We start from the raw sequence: 20,112 nt of genomic DNA, 5'->3' as shown, positions 1-20,112 counted from the left end.
TTCAAATTACAAGGATCAGAAGAGCATGGAAACCCCTATGGTCCAGTTTATCCATACTGACCAAGGTGCCTTCCTGAGCTGGGTCCCATTTGCCTGCATTTGGCCCACATCCCTCTAAATCTTTCCTATCACGAACCTGTCAAAATGTCTTTTTAACATCGTATTTGTACCCACCTCTACCACTTTTTCTGTCAGCTTGTTCCATATATTCACCACCCCTATCTGGAAAACTAGCCCCTCAGGTCCCCTTTAAATCTTTCCCCTTAAATCTATGCCCTCTAGTTTTAGACTCCCTTAATCTGGGAAAAAGACTGTGAGCATTCACCTTTTCTATGCCCCTCATGATGTTATAAACCTCTAAGGTTACCCCTCAACCTCCTTCTCTCCAGTGAAAACAGCCCCAGCAGCATCCTTGTGAATCTTTTCTGCATCCTCTCTAGCTTCCCATCCGTAAAGTTTCAGAGCCACAGTCAAGCACCAGAGAGATCCATTGGACATTTCAGCAATGGAAAAAACTCAGTGTTCACTTTCATTGATTGATAGCAATCTTCTGAATTACTCTTAATCTCATGTTTGGGCATATGGTTCTTACCAGTTGGGTAACATTTTATCACGTTTAAGAATACTTTTTAGTTGATGATTGGAAACATCAATCTAATTACCTGCAGACAATATAGAGTACCAACTAAAAATGTAGGACTAGAAACTGCCTGAACTTGAAAATGCATGATAAATTGAATGGGGTGGGGTTCATGCCAGTTTTGCACATGATCATCTTGCAAGGGTAATTGGAAAGGCAACATTGAGAATACAAGAACTGGATTGGATGTTTGCAAGTAGAGGGGATCAGCTGGGGTTGCAAAGAGAAGTGTTCCAGGATTAGGAGTTGTTGGGGCAGGGGAGGGAAGTTTATAATGGAGGGGGAATTCAGAAGCAACAGGGTAAGGTCAAAGGACATCGGCCAAAGTTGTGGGAGGTGGAAGCAAACACTTAAAAAAAACCACATACTTAAAAGGAAAACCTACCTGGAGGATGACAAATACCATGGACAACAAATCAATGGACTAGGTAAAGACTGGGACATTTTTAACTAAGCAACCCTCAACTGTTCAACCAAGGCACCAAAAAAAGGGTTTTGGTACACTTTGTCCATGACATCCATGGGCTTCAGATGTGCAGAACAATTTTGTAGGACTGATATGAAATCTTGTATATCACACCTTATGACACTGCCCTGCATGCCTAATGACTTGCATGCAGTCCGCTTGGAGTACTTGGAACAAAAACCTTAAAGTGCATTATAATCACATTAAGTAATGCACAAAACCTCTGTACTACCCACTGAAGGTCCAGAGCACTTTCTGTTTTATCGAAAGATTCAACTAAAATACAAGTATAACTCACCTTAAGTTACTCTTTCACATCTCTATGCCCTTTTATATTGCCTGTAGACTGAAGTATTACTTAAATCTATTACTACCCAGGTTACGACATTGTAAGATGTTTCATATTGCCTGCAAAATTGAGTGGTAATTCCTTTAATCATCATTAATAATCTGATAGAAATTTTTTGACTCTAAAATTTGTACTAGATCAAGGCAATATAAGATGCATGTTAATGACCAGCTAATGACATACTCAATAGAACCTATTTGCTTTCCCTTCCACTTGGAGAATAATGCCTCCCACACACTTCTAATCATACATTATCAGTGAAACAGGATGTGCATACTCATCATGAACAATGGTTGGTCCATCTCTGGTTGAGGCCTCTTCTTTTAATACATTGATAAGTTCAAAGGTGCTGCTGAGAGGAGCATCTGGATTGGGCCATTTTGGACACTGAAAGTGACGCACTTCCAGTACATAATCATCCTGAAGGAAAAGAAGATATAGATTTAGGTTATTGTAAACCATTCTCATGTTTTTTTTCCCATTCCATTAATGTTCATAGACATATTAATAAAATTTCATGGTAAAATAATTTAGGTCCCACACTCCTAGAATTGATTTTCACGTAGACTTTAGTAGAATGTCATGGAAATAAGTCCACATTCCTGTCTTTAAATCAGCACGTCTTTAAATCCTCTGTAAAAGCATGCACTGAATAACACATTTTTCTACTGAAGTCACCTGTGTGTGAGGCCTTTGTACTGAAAATTCATTCCAACATCTATGCTTTTGTGACTAAGAATATTTACAATTAGGCTCTGCAGTGCTTAGTGTTTTTTATCTGGTAAGTATCTAAGATATTCAGTTAAAAGTTTCAACCATCAATGAATGATACAAAGTTGGTTATTTGGTTGATAGTGAGGAAGACAGCCTTGACTCCAGGAAGGTATCATTGGACTGGTCAGATGGGCAGAAAAGTGGTGAATGGAATTCAATCCAGACAAGTCTGAGGTGCATATTTGAGGAGGGTGACAAGCAAAGGAATACATGATGAATGGTGGGATACTTAGAACTGCAACAAAAATGATTTTGAAGTGAATATTCACTGATCCTTGATGGTAGCAGGGCAGGTGGTTGTGGTTTAGATGGCCTATGGCTTTACTGCCCTTTCTTGGCAGAACCGTAGAATTTAAAATGAAGAAATTAATAAATGGATCACAGTTAGAGTATTGTGTTCCGTTCTAGTCATTGCACTACAGAAAGGAGGTGAGCGGAGATTTATAAAGATGTTGTCAGGACTGAAGAATTTTTGTCCCAAGAAAAGATTGCATTGGCTGAATTGTTTTCTTTGGAGCAGAGAAGGCAGGGAGATTTAGTCGACTTGTACAAAATATAGAAGACCTGGATAAAGTGAATGAGGAGGGATTTATTTCCTTTAGCAGAAAGGTCAATAACCAGGAGACATAGAATTAAAGTAATTAGCAGGGGATTAGAGGGGAGTTGTGGGGAAACTTTTTCGTCCAGTGGGAGTTTGGAGCTAGCTGTCTAAAAAGAGTGGTAAAGCTGCAAATCCAACTCCATCCTGAAGGAGCACTTCAAATGGCATAAACTTGCAGTCTATGGACCAGGCATTGGGAAATGAGCTGTTCTCCAGTGGCAAGTACACGATGGGCTGAATTGCCTCTCTGTGTGCCATTTTCATGCTACTTATTCTATGATTCATTATCAATGACCTAAGCAAACAAAATAATTAGGTTCCCTTGTCAAGCCTCAGACTGAAACCAACTATCCATATGCTTAACCATCTGTCTGAATCTTGGCCAAGTTTTTCAGGCTATATCTTCTCTATTACAAATACTGCCTGTATCTACTCCATTGCTCATTTCTGACTCTGTCTCAGTTCATCTGCTGTTGAAACTCTTGTCCATGATCTTGCATCTCCCAGACTCAATTATTCCACTCATTTTGTAAATATCAGGTTTTTGTCAGTCATATTATTTTAAAGGTAGCGAGCTTCACTTTATACAGTGCTTCCTTGATACCTGTCTATTAATACTTTGTGACCAGTGACCAAGCAGTGCATACTGACAATGTGCCAGACTCCACCATCACAATCCCTAGCTGCATCTCATTTCACCCACAGAACATCCCGCCAAAGATGGCAGCAACATGGTATCCAGACAGGAGGGAATAGCCCTAGGAGTCCTCAACAATCCTCAGCAAATGAAGCAATTCATTGAAAACATTTTGGCATGGGTTGATAAATGGCAAGGAACATTCACTTCACAGAAGTGTCAGGCAATGACCATATCGAACAAGAGATAATCTAAACATCTACCTTTTGATATTTAATGGCATTACATTGCTGAGTCCCCCCCCACACCATAACTTGAGGTCACCATTGACCAGAAAGTCTACTGGACCAACCACATAATTACTGTGGATGCAAGAGTGGGTCAGAGGCTTGGTGTCCTGTGGTGAGTGAGTTACCTCTAGACCCAAGGTCTTTCCACCATCTACAAAGCATAAATCAGGAGTGTGATGGAATACTCTCCACTTGCCTGGATGAGTGCAGTGGCAACAATTCTCAAGAAGCTTTACACCATCCAAGATAAAATTAGTCCACTTGATTGGCAGCCAATCAACTGCCTTACATATTCATTCCCTCCACCACCAGTGCATAAAATTGTGAATCATATACAAAATGCACTGCAGTTACTTGCCCAGGCTACCCTGACAGCAGCCTCAAACCCTTTCCAACCAAGGGAGATAAAAGCAGCCAACAACCTGACAACCTGTAGATTGCTTTTCCAGTCTCATGCTATTCAAATTTGAGAATATAATGATGGCCTTATATTGTTGCTGGGTCTAAATCCTAGAAATCTCTGCGCCCAACAGCACTGTGTGAGTACCTTCACAAGAAGGACTACAGCAGTTCAAAAAGTCGGCTTACCAACTCAAGGATAATTAAGACAGGCAATAGATGCGACCTTGCTGGCAATACCCAGATCCCGAAAATGAATTTAAAACAAAATCAGTATCCAAGGTGCAATCTGATAAGGGCATTGTACTACGTTAACATGACATCTTTTGACACAATTGTACTTACTTTTAGCTCTTTAAAATGCCTATTAAGTTAGTTCATTAAAATAGAAATGACAGTTTGTTATAAGTAGTGAATTTTTTCACGGTAGTTTTCACTTCAGGCTAAATCACTTGCATCTGAAGTCCAAATTTTGCACTCCTCAGTATCGTCTCCATATTAATGCCAGTAGATCACCAGAGCTCAGATTCCAGTACAATAAGGCATTCTAATTTTTTGTTCACAGCTGTTCCACACTGATTTGACATGGTTAGTACCAAATCCATTACTAAATTCAGTTCCCATTCAATTTTACATTTTGCTAGCTCTATACTTACTGAAACATAGCACTGCCATCCATCTTTTCTAATATCATCTATAAAAGTATGTCTACCTCAAAGGAATTTTATCTGTCACTGATTTGCCTAATTCCTTATTTAATGCAGCTCCACTCGGAGATCCCTGGTTGATTCATCAATCTCATTTGCATTGGGTGTCTGTCTCCAAGTTAGATTCGGAACAGAAGGGGCCTCAACACTAAAGCCTAGGGCAAGCTATTCAATATTTCCTCCCCATGCTGGTATCACTCTTTAACAAGTAACTGTTGTATTCATTCCTTCAGCCAAATTCTTTATATCTGCTCAATCTTTATCATCAGAATCAGATTTATTATCACTGACATATGTCATGAAATTTGTTGTTTTGTGGATTGATGGAAGTTTGATGGATTGTTGGTTAGTTTAAAAAAATAACAAAATTTTATCAGCATTAAAACAATCATGTTTTACTTAGTCAGCTCCATGACAGGCACAACCCTCCCCACCATGGTGCCTCAAGAAGGCAGCATCCATCACTAAGGACCCTCACCATCCGGGACCTGCCCTCTGTTCATTACTAACATCGGGGAGGTACAGGAGCCTGAAAACCCACACTCAACGATTTAGGAACAGCTTCTTCCCCTCCGCCATTAGATTTCTAACAGTCCATGAATACTACTTTGTTATTCCCTTTTTTGCCCTATTTATTTTGTAATTTACAGTAGTATTGTACAGCTGCCACAAACAGCAAATTTCATGACATGTAAGTCGGTGATAATAAATCTGATTCTTTTTTCATTTTGTCATTTACATTGGAAGAACACTTATCTTTTTAATGCGAGAGGTTTGATCAGTATTTTTAAAACAATGCTTTTTTTTATATTATTGAGTTACTCCCAGGTTTAACTGCTCTATCTCCAGAATATTCAGCTTCAAGAAAAGGATTCTGTTTATCAATTAAGACAAAATTGTAAATCCAGAATATTTTGCTATACCTGTGTTGCCTCCAGGATGAAATCATGGATGATAACTTGCTCTTCATTAGAGAGGCACAGGATGTCTTTGCTGATAAGGGTTACAGTAAAGGCTTCACAATTCATAGATTCTTCTCGGCTTGGCCAGTACACAGATTCATCCTCAGCCTGTTGGGAAAAAAGCATGTATTTTCAAGACTGGGAATGCTCTCAGTCATGTTACTTATTATCATGGATATGGGATTCTTATCGATTTGAATACCTTGAAAGAACTCTTGGGGGTAGAGGGAATGGGAGCTCATTGTGTAATGCCTAGCAGATACATATTTATGCTTTCTCCTCCTAGGCCAATAGGGCAATCTGCTCCAAGGCCTTTGCCAATGGTCTTTTAAACATCCAGCTGGGAATTGTGCAGTAGCATGCCTCAGTTAAAACCAACCAGATATTTTTCCTCCTCTGATTATAATAGATGCCTGTTCTTTGCTTGGCATCTTTCCAAAGCAGCAATATTTCATCATACATTATATTTGTGCCTTCTGCATTCAAATATTTCATGTAATAAACTGCATTTTAGAGCACAGTGACTTATTAATATAGGGAAACATAGCAACTATTATTCAATCATAAAATATAAGGAAATAAATGAACTTTCTTCTTTGAGGAAGGAACATTGGCCAAAAGCTTGGGAGAACTCATTGCTTTTGAATGGCACAGAATAAGATCCATCAATACTAATGGAATAAATAGACAGGATCTTGGGTTATGGTATCATCCTGATCTACTGGGACAAACAAATGGGGTATTGTTTAATTGAGAACATTGCAGCATAGTTCATAGAAATGAGCACAAAACTTTTTGATGTGACAGTGAGAGGGTTTCCAAAACACAGTTTTATGACATCAAACTCAAATATTATTTGTTTATGCACCAAGTTGGGATTGCCAAGGAAAGCCAGCTTTTGTTTCTCCACTTCTGGTGCCTGTCCAGGTAAATATTTCCAGGTTTCTTTGTTCTTGTTTGTTGTATCTGCTTCTTTTTTTTCTTAAAAGCAGACACTCTTCTGAACAAAAGCGCCTAATTAACAAATGGAAAACCTCCCAAATCAAGCTCTCACAGAAAAATAGTGCAAAAGCTTTGAATTCTTGCAGCCAATCTACAAAGGACCACTTTCCCCTTTTTGCTCATGGCATAAAAGGAGCCCTTCAGTCCACAGAGTCTATGCCAGCTCTCAGAGCATTCCCATCAGTCTCATTCACCCACTTGTTTCCTTGTAACCTGTTCTCTCACACATACCCATCAACTCCACTGTAATTCTCTAGCCACACTAAGGGTAAATTACAAGAGCTAGTTAACCTACCAGCATATTTCAAATTTGGAGAAAAATGGAGTACCTGGAAAAAATCCGCACGGTCATAGGGAGAATGTATAAGCTCCTTCAGGGTAAGTGTAGAACCCAGTAAAAATAAAATGATTTATTGTCATATCTCCTACTTCTTAAACAGTTCATACTTCAAACCTCCAGGAATTAATCTTTAAAATCTTAATTTAACTTTGAATGGGCAAAGAAATATGTAGTGACAATCTAGGAGCTAAATTGGATTGTCTGCACACCAGCTGCTGTTCACTGGCTGAGCCCATCAGTGGAGATGGGGAGTGGGCAACCTATGTGATGCTGCACCTCATGAAGGGAAATTGCTGGAGGTGCTGAAATCATTCTTAACAGTGTTGTGCAACAAATAATAAAGTCTGACATTGGGAAATTGTGCATTCAGATTTTCTGATGCTGAACTGGAGGCCTGGGTAAAGGATGAAAGAGGAGGAGAGGTGTTGTAATCCTCAGGAATCAGATAAGACAGGAGCTGATGAGATAGCAGTGAAGCTAAATGCTAGGAGTTCAGCCCTGGGAACTTGTCCAAAGAGTTCAAATCTCAAATGTTCAAGGTCAATGAAAGCAGCATATGATGGCAGATTCAACCTCAAACACCACAAATTATTACATCCTCATTAGTCAGTTATCAGTAGTCCTCAGGAATTATACTTACCATTCATAAATGTCACCTCATCCTCACACAATTTGTTTGTTGGAACCTTTAAACACGAAAGTCAAACCTCACACCTGTCACCAGCTATTTAACCACCATAGCTACATCAGTCAGAACATCACTGATACCTTTCCATTTCTTTGGAAGGAGAACACGCTGTATGCCCAGAGTCAGCAGGAATTAATCAGGTGCAGGACAGGTGTACTGGTGCCCCATAAAGGATTCCACACTGATCATTATGCAAAGGATCAAGGCTGACGTCATGAAGATGAATCCACTTAAGATGATGAAATTGACATACCCAACTCTTCTCACATCCCACTTTCCACTCACTGCACATTCTATTATGACAACATGCTACAGACAGTGTAGAAATGAACATTTTATTTTCCAATCAACATACAAAAGCTTACTCATTTTCCTCAGGGTATCCAAGGACTGCAATCCTCCCAGGCAATGGGGTAAGAGAAAGGTGAGGTGACAAAGAACACACTGCCAATTTTACACTGACTGCTATCATTTCAGATATTTATCAACCACCACATGAGTATTAGAGGTCAGTGTGGAGGTGGGACACCTGGCATGAATAGCCTGCAGTTGGGGTACATGGCAAGGACACCATAATATCAGGTTGCCAGAGGTCAAGGTTGCACAGGAGAATGTGAAAAGGGCTTCTACTGGGAAAGGTGACAGAAAAAAACCTAAAGTGTGCTCACCAAATTAATTGTAATATAAAGCTTGTCAGGGAAGCCTACATTATCTTTCAAGAAGCATGGAGGAACCTGTAACAACTTGGAAAGGGCATCACGTTGAGCTTGCAGCCCATCATTCCAGCATTATGCAGGCCAGTTAAAGAAGGAAAATTGTGAAACTCATGATCCAACATCTGATAGTCAATTTTTAATGCAACATATTCCATCAAAGCACTGGAAAACCTGACCACTATCATGCAAGCTTCGTCTTAACTTAGTATTGCTATGAAGTTGTTAATACTATTGCTCAAAACAAATTCCAGATTGTAACAACAGTCAATAAACCTTTCCTCTAGTCAAGTCCTTGGAGTGCTTTGGTTCCTCCTCCGAGAATGGCAGTGACCCCATGGAGCACAAGCTTTCAGTCCTCAATCTCCCATCTAGACTACACAACCAGTGCCTTTACTGTAGCCTGTCAACTATAGGATGTTGGCCTGAAGATGAACCTTTTATTCCAAGACCAGCTTGAGGTCATCCTCTGAGACCATCTGTACCAGACTCAAGACTCCTTCACTGAAAATTAGCAGTTTTCCACCAGCTATTCTACAGTCACTAGATCTGCTCTTCAAAGGAGCTCCAGAGCAGTCTGAGATTTTCAGTTAAGTGGATGATTTCAGTTGGAGGAATTGGTTTATGCAGGAATATTATTTGCTATATTTCTTCCTTGAATGGGTTATGTATTTTTGGCCTTTTTTTTCTACTACTAACTATAATTCCCTTTTTTTCTTCTTTTTGTGTGATTCTAAAGTTGTGTTACTTATTTTTGCTCTAAATGGCCCAGTCACATAACATGTCATTACAAAATATGATCATAGTACCACTCTAAGTAGAATATCTTAGGCCATGCACCATCCTTAGCATAAAATTAAATCTTTAAATATACTCTAAAGATGTTTCAAAATGATAATTTTAATTTTTCTTCCGCATACTCTGTAAGGAATGAATTTTTTAACGTTAAATTATAAGATGGAGAGCAAACACCAACTACTTCATAACAAGGTATTTCTAACACTTGTAAGGCATTTTAGTCCTGCAGGATATCTTACAATTTTAATGACAGAGAGTTCAAGTTTATTTTCTTTAGTTTCATGCTTCATAAGGTTATTCTAAAATCTATTCCCCTGCAGTGAAAGCACTCCAGTAAGTTAGACTTAGCATTTTATATTCCAGCTGCTTTGACCATCACTGCTAATTTTGACACCTATTTGGCAACTGTTCTGACGCTCAGCTAGTAAATAATTGCCTACTTTACAATTTAGATCGGTATTAACTACACGTACATAATTGAAAATGAGTTTTGCCTCCAAATAAGTGAAAATCTGACAGTTGTTTAATCAAGCACAGTAAAGATAAAGCATGAAATGAAAGTCAGATTCCCAATAGATTGACCATGTGAAGTAAAGTTTCCATTTATGGTTATGAATTACAGTTCTATAAGCAGCAGCCAATTATTCACAAGGTTCCTTGAGTACCTGTCCTTCATGTTTAGTAGGAAGAGAAATTAATATCAAAGCTCTATATTCCACAAATAAACCTGACTTCATTCCTGTAAACTTACATCTTGGACTGATCTGATACTACTCCTGGTAATTATTTGAAGATAACCAGGTGGAGATTGGTTTGCACCATAAGACTTTGCCCAAATTAGTCACAAGGAACATTCTCTGCATCAGAATAAATAGGCCTGAGGCCCAGTCGATGATAGGCTCGTGAGATTTATTTGAATAAGAACAGGAAACTTGAGACATTACACTGAATTTCCAGAGATTTTACTAAAGGAGTAAAGATGAAGTCTAGGTCACTTTCAGTGACCCTCAGTGGAAGGACAAAGTTGGGACAGATCTAGAACATAGAACATTACAGCACAGGACACGCCCTTCGGCGCATGATGTTGTGCCGACATTTTATCCTGCTCTAAGATCTAGCTAACCCTTCCCTCCCACATAGCCCTCCATTTTTCTGTCATTCATGTGCCTATCTAAGAGCCTCTTAAATGTCCCTAATATATCTGTCCCCACAACCTCTGCCGGCAGTGCATTCCATGCACCTACCACACTCCGTGTAAAAAAAAACTTACTTCCGACATCCCCCTTATACCTTCCTCCAATCACCTTAAAATTATGCCCCCTCATGTTATCTCTGTTGGGAGATTTACCAGCAGCCTGCTGCATTGCTGAGTAGGTAGGAGGAAACTACAGCCCCTTCTGGGCTCAAGTTCAGGCAATTTTTTTTTATAAGTTTAAGATTACAAAACTATCTTGTCTCTGGCTGGCACCTGCAATCTCCTCAGGAACCACTGGCTAGGCCATTGTGGAAAGGCAAAGACACAATCTGCTTAGTTACAGAAGCTTAGGAATGGCATAGTCCAGTCAGCATCTTGAGCCTGTTCTGTTCACCTGCTGTCAAATTCAACAAGTCCTAAAACAGGATTCAAACCTCATACAAGACATTCAAGGGTTCTAATGCTCTTTTATTTCAACTATCACAAGGGATGTCTCCATTCTAGCTGAACCAAGATGGTCTAGGACATGCTTCTAATATTATTTTGGTGCAGGGAGTAACCCTCTATCCCCCATATTTTCCCCAAATGATAAGATTTAGTGTTTTCATGCACAATGGCTAAATGGCAATGTGCTGGTGCTGATTTTTCTTCCAAATTTACATCAAGAATGCAACAGTAACATTTCTGCTCCATAATTGTGCAATTTTGAAGATAAACTTAAAAAACATACATCATATCAATCAGCTATTGTATCTCTGAAAATTTCATTCACAGGGTGAAGTGAACATCACCTAGTTCTTGTTTTGAGCTGCCTTCATCAAAGGTTACCACCCATCAGTATACTGCCCCTACAACATTTCTCCCACTGTCCCCCAAGTTCTGACAGTAACTTCCCTCCAGTGGCTCCCTGGAAGAAACAGGAATATCAGGAGCAGTGTTGCAGGAATGAGGTCCATGCACCAGCAGTGGCAGGGCAGGCTTCCAGCAGTATAAAGAAGAGTAGGATCTCAGCACTGAGAGTGGAGGAATCACAGACCCCATGGTGGGATCGAGGAGAGTGAGCTCCTGATTAAATTTAAAGAAGCATTCCTTTGGTCTTCAGCCTTTGAGTAGATGACATTTTCAGCAAACACAACCTTGTTTGACTTCGCACTGCTGCTATTCAATTCTAACAATGGTACACAAGTTATTAGTTATTTCATTAGAACCATAGAAAACTATGGACACAGGAGGAAGCCACTCATGTCCATGCTACCCAACCTACTTCCTCCTTGCAGCACTGGGTCTGTGGCCCTGCAGGCCAGAGCTCTTCATGTGCAGATCCAAGTACTACTAAATATGATGAGGGTTTCTACTTCTACACCCTCCCCCCCTTTAAAGAAATGTGTTTGAGACCCCTACAACCCTCCAGGTGAAACCATCTTTCCTCATCTCTCTTCTAATCTTTCTATCAATTATTTCAAACCTATGGACGAGTTGGGCTGAAGGGCCTGTTTCTGTGCTGTATGACTCTAAATCTTTTATCATTAAGTTTATGCAGATCTGTCTACTGGCACACCTGACTTTCCATTCCTCCACTGGGTTCAGTTCTGAGTGCAGGGGCAGAATTCATTCACTTTAAAATGAGGGGCTGCATGCATTGGTCCATTGGCTTTTCATCAGGTAGGGCCACTGTGGGCTGCGTAAATGAGGTCACTGAACTTCTTTGAAAAGGTGAGTGCAGATAAATGTTCGTTTCTTAATTTACTCATTCTTAATGCTTTTATTTATTTTATTTAAATATGTTTTTAAAGCTGTAAAAAGATAATCAGGATGCCCTTGAGGTGGGGCCTCAGGGTCTACCAGCCTAATCAGCGCTGATGGACTTTTGCACTTCACGGGATAGTTGCAGCATTGAGGTCTGGAGCTCAATTTGACTCACAAACTACAGCAAGTGCAGCCATAGGAAGTGCAGCTCAGAAGACAAATGCAAGGCAAGCAGGATCCAGCCTAATGAGTGCTGGCACTTTTCATATTAATGTGGTTTTCAAGCCTCTGATCATTGTGTAAAAAGTGACAAGGATTGGTTAACCAATTGCTACATTGGATATGCAGCATTATATAAAGTTTGCAACAGCAAAACTTTTAACAATGCAAAATGATCCAATGTGTTTCAGGCGCATAAACAAAACAAGTGACACAGAATTAAAGAAAAAGATGTTAAAAGTAATGATTAGGAAGAAAGTTTGAAGAAGGATCTTCAAGGAAGAGAGATAGGCATGTGCAAGAAGTCCCATCACAAAACTAGCTAGGCAATGCCCCCTTTGGATGAGCATGCATCCTACTTTAATATTTTATTAAGCAGATCATCTTACATCTCACATCAGAGGGAAATATTGAGAGGAGAAACACAAATGGTGGTTCCATACAAAGCAGTTTTAATTATAAGTTCTTATTTTTCAAAATTATGTTTAATACTTTTTCTCTCAACTTTCACTTCGTGACTATAGCAAGTTGTGTTTACGCTGCTCACTCTGGAGCTGATGCCTTCTTTATGCTGCTGTGGAGGAACGGAATTGTGTGCCTGCAGCTGCTAACCCTATTTGCCGTCAAAAAAAGGGTTCAATTTTAAAACTTAACTAATAAACCTAAATGCACATTTTTTCATCTTTCCTTATGACATAGGAGGCAGCTATTTGGCCCAGCGCTCAGATCATTCCCATCAATACCACCTCCTTACTTATTTCTCTGCAACTAAAACTCCCATATCCCCGTCAGTGCCCCACCCACATACAATACAGGTACTTTACTGTGGCCATTTAACCTACTAACCAGCATGTCTTTGGGATGTGGGAGGGAAATGGAGCAACCAGAGGAAACCCATGGGGTTACAGGAAGAATGCACAAACTCCACACTGATGCCATGAGGTCGGGATCAAACCTAGATCACAGGAATTGTGTGATGGCAGCACTAGCTGCTACACCAGTGTCCCACCATTTGGCTACAACATTTAAGAGGCTGTAAAGGTTGATTACTTCCACTATTTTGACTGAGTTACCATGAGCCACAAAACAATTGTGTATTTCATGTCTTTTTTGTATTTACAGAGCAGTATGAATACCAATGAAGTCTGGAAATGGAGATTCTCAGTAGAAAGAACGTTCTGATTTTAAATGGAAGTATAGCACCTCCAAATAGGATGGGATTTAATATTCCTACTGTACTGCAAAATAAATAGGTTAACATGTCAGCCATGCTGAGAGTTTCAAACCTGTGAGATATGAATATTTGTAATCCTAATTAAGTTAAAAAAAGTAAGGTATCATTACTTAATCAAATTTTAAGGTAAAAACCTTATTCAAATGGTAAGCAGTGATCACAAATTTGGTAAGATGCATCGATTTACATTTTCTAGAACCAGAGCTCACCAGCTCAAAGTAAGAAGAGGGATGAAAAGAAACTTCCTCATCCAAGGGATAGTGAATTCTCTACCCTTTTAGGGCTGTAGAGGCTCAGTTGCTTAGTACATTCAAGATAAGAGTTCAATTATTTACTTTTAGCTATAAAGGGAATTCAGGGATATGGAGTTCGTGCAGGAAAGTAACACTGAGGGAGAAGATCAGCTACAGAAATGGCAGGGCAGACACAAGTGGCTGATTAGCCTGCTTCTGCTTTTTCCCACCTTATTTAAAAATGAAATATACAGAACAATTAAAATAAAACAGCAGCTGAAATGATATTTACAAGAAACTGTTGATACTCACAAGTCCATGGTTATCTGGTAACATGACAATAATTTGTGCATTGTGGTCCCAAATCATTCGCCAGAAGTCCTTTGTTGTGTGTGGCAAAGGATGCTGAGTAATAATAAATTCATTGCTTCTGTAATACCCCTGCAATAATAAACAGATGTTTCAATCACTGCTACTTATTTGATATTAAGGACACAATGAATGATAAGATATTTAAATAGATCACATTCCTCCAATGATATATTATTCAAAACCAAGCAAATCACTTAACCCATACCCCATTCACATTAAACCATTCATTACCACAGCACAATGCAGCTGCTGTGAGCACCATCCATGAAGTTCCATTGCACGCCAATGCTTCTTCCACAGCACCTCCCAAATTCCTGCCCCTACCAAGTAGAAGGTCAAGGGCAGCAGGTGCACAGCTATACCAACACTCCCTTCAAGGTCACTGGATCAAAATCCTGAAAATCATTATATAATTGCTATCTTCACTACATAACTACACTAGTTTAAGAAGGCATCTTCTTAATCCAATGAAGGATGGACAATTAAACCTGGATTTGCCAGTGATCCCTGCATCCTAGGAGATGATAAATTATAAAAAATTAAATTTTGGCCAAGAAATCAGGAGAACTCCTTTGTTCTCCCTCCAAAAAATGCCATGGACTTTTCGTTAAAGCTGCATTTCACTGAAGCCTGAATCATTAGCTCAAGCCTCTGAAATGGGAATTGAATGTTCAGTCTTTGACAATAATACATCTACATCTTATGGTTAACAAGGTCATAAAATTATGATCCTTCTACATTTACAATGAGAATTCAGTGGTTCAGACCAATATTCTCGGGATAGCACTTTGTGAATATATAAAATCTATGAAAGTGTAGCCTTCATTAATCATCATTTCAAGTGAAAGGAATAGAAAATAGCAACTTCATCAGCATTCAAAATTCTAGATTAAACATTTAGTCTGTCTGAAAAGCAAAATAGGAAATTTTTTGTCCTGCTTAATTTTCTTAATAGTAGATGGGGAACATGGAAAGTATCATCCACTCATCATTTAAATTATTGTTTGACACAACAATCATAATGGGTTACTAGTTCCGATGGTAAATATACATCTGACAGCATTATTTCCACCATGTGTTTCAGGTATAACTTACAACCTAGGGGAACACAATTCTTTGTGCTTAATACTCACCATGATGTAGGAAGCATTGATATAATCAGTTCCTTTGGTCCCAGGTAATGGTGCGAGGCCTACCCGAGCTCGTTCAGCTGAAAGATTGGACAAATTGTTCAGGGCAGAAGGTTAGTTAGATAAATAATTATATTTCACAAAAGCTCACAGCAATCCTGTACAAAAGATGTTGAACACTAAAACATAATTTCATGATGCAGACTTTTAAATTGACATTTGTCGCATAAGGCAGGATCTGGGAAAAGTATTATCAGTCACAGTCCAACCATAGGAGTCGTGCTACTGTTCTTGGCTCTAAAATGCTAAAATTAGATATCTTTCATACCATTTCTTGATCTTTAATTCTTAAATCTCACTGTTGATGTACATATACAATTAATCTTAAAATATATTGATGGTTTAATTACAAATACATCAATTTTTCACAAGTCCTCAAAACAGAGGTCATCTTACATGGCACAACTGAGGAGTTTCTGTTCTTCTCTTTATTGCATTCTTTCTGGGCACTGAAGCACTCTATAAATTTTGCATTACACTGAGTTACCAACTGCAACAAAAAAGATAACGTTTATGTGATTTCTATATAAAATCAATAAGCAATTTCTTAAATAGGGTAAAATGTTAATATATTTTAAAATGACAATATTCTGTAAAATATGCCATATGAATAAATTGAAACCCAAATGGCAAATATACATTAGCATTACAACCACATATTGTTTTAATAAATCACAATTATATTTGGATACATACAGAGGCAATCTTTTCTTCCCATTATGTTCTCCTCTAGTCAATTGCTCAATATTCCCTAGTAATAAAAACAGCACTATCATGAATTTATTGGCCCTTGTCTGATCTGACTTCAGTGAAAGCACAAAACAAACTACAAGGAGATTCAAAGCTATTATTTATTATCTCAGCAAAATCTAGGTTGACCATATTTTAAAAGGGCACTGCCTTTCTAAAACATTCCTGACAAACATCCTGTGCTGGGAAGAAAAGCTCTGAAAACCCAATTAGTCATGTGACTAGTGGCCTAAATCCTCAGTTATCAAGGATAGAATATTATAACTTTGTTTGGTATGGTGAAAGGAGAACTTGTGCATATGGACATTGCAGTCTAAAGTCATCCAAGAAATAAACAAGCTTGAGCTCACTTTCCTAAACAGCCATCAGATCGATGTTACTACTGGCAGCAGTTGCCAATGGTGCCACAATGCCAAATCTTTGTTAACTGGTTCTCAGCAATCAGTCTCACTTTAAAAGTTTACAAAGTTTACACAAACTTTGGTTTTACCACATCATAATTGTGCAAAATCCCATACTCTGGTTTTTAATGTTCATTCTAATGTTAATTGATTAAATAAAATAAGGTCATTTCAGCTCAGATCTAACTGGTTCACTAAAATGGATTAAGACAAAACCATACAGAAATGTTCACATGTCTGAAACACACACTGAAGCAGTACAGCATAAGAAATCCGCACTCAGAGGAGTAATACTTTAATGTGTAGTATCAACACATAATGCACATCAGAATCACCAATTATGTGAAAAATCAAGCACAAACTGCTAGGTAGGTCAAGTGAGCCTTTGCCTCCAGAATCGCTTGTCAACAATAGTGGGGCAACTTATGAACAGATTTATCTTTGAGTGGTGGTGCTGATGGTTGAAGGGACATTTGCCCTTGCAGATGTGCATTTGGTGTGGGATGATGGTTGCAGGGTCCCCAGGAAATAAAATACTTAACTGCAAAGAGAATGACTTCAGGTGTATCCTGTTGGTATTCACAAGCAATGGCCTTACAGTAAGAATGAGCAGGCTTTCACCCTCCAGGTAAGGCCTTTTTCCACATTGAGGACCCACCATTCAGAATTGATGTGCTTGCATTTGAAAATTGCAGGTGTAATATCAATTGTGTGTTGCATGCCAGCCTTAATGCATAAATGTTCAGTGGTTTGTTCCAGGTGAAATGCCATTGCATTGCGAGTAAAACATGGTATTGTGCAAGACTTCAGCCCAATATTTTACACCGTACTTTGTGTAAAAAAAATCAGCATTCCAAATAGAAGAACTCACAATTCCATCACTAATATAAATCTATTTTAACAGTTCACTGTAACAGCTTTTTTTGTGCATTAAAGGCAATAATGGAAATACATGAGAGTTTCTGTCTAAATTTTATATAAAGGCAATCAATCAGCAAGTGGTTATGGATGGAGGAATGAAGTTGGGTGGGAAAGGAAAAATAAATCAGATGGTTTCTGACCCTCCACAATTTTGAGCCCGACAACTGATGGGGAGTAGGAACCACAAGGTCATAAGGCCTGAAGATTATCCTTTTTTTATTTTTGCTAGGTGGCTCTGAAATGTCAAGTGTCCCTGTGGTGTGCAGAGGATTCTGGTGCAAACCATATGAGGTTTCTTCAAGACTTAAATGATTCCAATTCATCTCCAAGAGAACATCGAGATGAGAAGCACAGAATGCTCAAGTGCACCAATTTTTCCATCTTATACCATGTGCATTTCCATGCAACAGCAGGCTCAGTAGCGAGGAGCAAAAGAAAATCTTTTGAGGGAAAGTTGGGGAGGTTGACACATCATTGACTTAGGGGTTTGACAAGTAATCCACCTTACCCATTTCTTTTCCTTTGCACCTGAGAACTAAGACTTGGGCACTAAAAAGTCAAAAGTTTGCCAAGGCAGGGAACCACACATTTTAACATCTTCACCAATATTTCTTTACGCACAAACATTATGGAGTGCCTAACACCTTGCGGGTGGAACAGAGTTATCATTTCAAATCTTTTTGCAGCTACTTTATGGGAAATGCAATGCCATTAATATTTAGTTTGCTTCATTCTCACCCTCAGCATAACCCAGCTCAGATTTATAAAGCACAAAATGGTGAATTACAGGAGAGCAATAAAGTACGAGGAATTGAAAAATGCCTAGCGCAGTTAAATGTGAAGTATGAATAACACTCATTTTGTATTAGTGTGCCACAGTGGAGCCATAACAGTGATCTGCAGGTTGTTTAGGCCTGTTATAGAATCTGATGCAGTAGATTTTATCAGCATCAGTATGCAAGAACATTGCAAGACATTGAACTATACTGAAGCGATGGTCATCAAATATTATGGCTAAAAAGACTCAATTTACACATATTTATTTTTAAAGAGCAGAATAACAGAAAGCAACACAGATTCTTCCTTCTATTGACTCAAGTACATAAGAATTATGTATAAATATTGTGGCCTTACTACTCCCAGGGGTCAGTAAGCAATGCTGAATTTTACTTTTCATTTTCTAAGTACTTGATATAAGCACAAATGTTTTTTTTCCTAAAATAAACATCTAAATAATGAAGCACAGGGAATTACTCGTAGTTCTGAGCTACTGTCATGGTACAAAATATAATCTGATTTGAATGCATAAACCACTCATAAAGTTGAATTAGTTTCAGAAATGGTTGTACATAATGGACTAGAAATTCTACCATATGCTGCAATATTTCTGTGACAGCAATATTTTTCTGCACTTCACAAAGAAATTAATGTAAAATCTCATTGTTAAAGATTATTGTATTTTTGTATGATGTTTGTGGTGTTTCCAGCATCTGGTGCACACCCGACCAGGTTTCAGCGATGGGAACAGTACCGCCTGCAGATTGCCCTCCCAGTCTATACTGTTGTGACATCCTCTATCACTACTAGTTCTAAATCCTGGAACTCATGCCCAAAAGCACTGTGGGATTACCTGAAGGAGAGGACTGATGTGGTTCTCACCACCACCTCCTCGAGGTTAATTAGGGATGAGCAATAAATGCTGGCCTTGCCAGCAATGTCCAGATCCCAAGAAATTAATAAAAGGTTAGTTAAATGTTAGAGACAGCAGAGGAAAGGCCTTTGTGCACTTTGACATATGATGCCTCGTGCTTGGTGTAAGGGGCTTGGTTTCCTGCTAAGGGGCGGCACAAAATGTCTTGCAAAATAACTTTGCAAAATGTTTATGATGACATTTTGTATCTTCAAAACTTTCTTCATCCTAAAGTCTGTGATATTCTTAAAAGAATAATTTTATAAAATGATACCAACTGATAAGAAGATATACAGCCTGGCATTACTTTGTATCATTTTTATATCATTCCAGAAATGACATCATATTAATTTATTTAAACCTTGGGGTATTCTGCTACAAAATTTGCTAAATCTTAAATTAGTTTCAATTTCAATGTATCCATTAAGACTAAAAATAAATTTCATTTAGAAGGTTCCATTCAAACCAAGTAGAAAAAAACCATAAACTTTAAGACTTTTACATATACATTCCACTAAAGAGTATAGAATAGACCCAAGAGTCTACTTCCATAACTGACCTTGAACTGCTTCTCGAGCCTCATCTTCCCAGATAGACCTGGAATTAAAATACTGTTGACGTAACCATGTAGCTGAGTGGAAGGTACTTCTGTCTCTTTTCCATGTATTGCTTCCCGCAAGGCTTCATGGATAAAAATGTATTGTTCCTTAAAGGCAAAGAAAGAAATTGTTTTCTTTTAATACTGTAACAGTCATTACATGCACAATGTGCTGTGATGAATGAGGGAAACAAATT

The 20,112-nt window shown here is 38.6% G+C and overlaps 1 protein-coding gene across 1 annotated transcript in view; it reads right to left on the bottom strand.

The window, feature by feature from the left end:
* LOC127571346 (receptor-type tyrosine-protein phosphatase gamma-like) overlaps nucleotides 1–20,112 on the bottom strand; it is a 536,499-nt gene that overhangs the window by 8,601 nt on the left and 507,786 nt on the right. Inside the window, 6 exon segments of the mRNA XM_052017635.1 lie at nucleotides 1,733–1,875; nucleotides 5,787–5,933; nucleotides 14,306–14,434; nucleotides 15,499–15,575; nucleotides 15,952–16,045; nucleotides 19,877–20,023. Of these exon segments, the coding sequence (XP_051873595.1) occupies nucleotides 1,733–1,875; nucleotides 5,787–5,933; nucleotides 14,306–14,434; nucleotides 15,499–15,575; nucleotides 15,952–16,045; nucleotides 19,877–20,023 (737 nt within the window).

Source organism: Pristis pectinata, chromosome 6, assembly GCF_009764475.1.
Source record: "Pristis pectinata isolate sPriPec2 chromosome 6, sPriPec2.1.pri, whole genome shotgun sequence".
NCBI classification, from domain to species: Eukaryota; Metazoa; Chordata; class Chondrichthyes; order Rhinopristiformes; family Pristidae; genus Pristis; species Pristis pectinata.
Note: the sequence above shows the minus strand (reverse complement) of the source record. Positions and strands in the feature narration are given on the sequence as shown.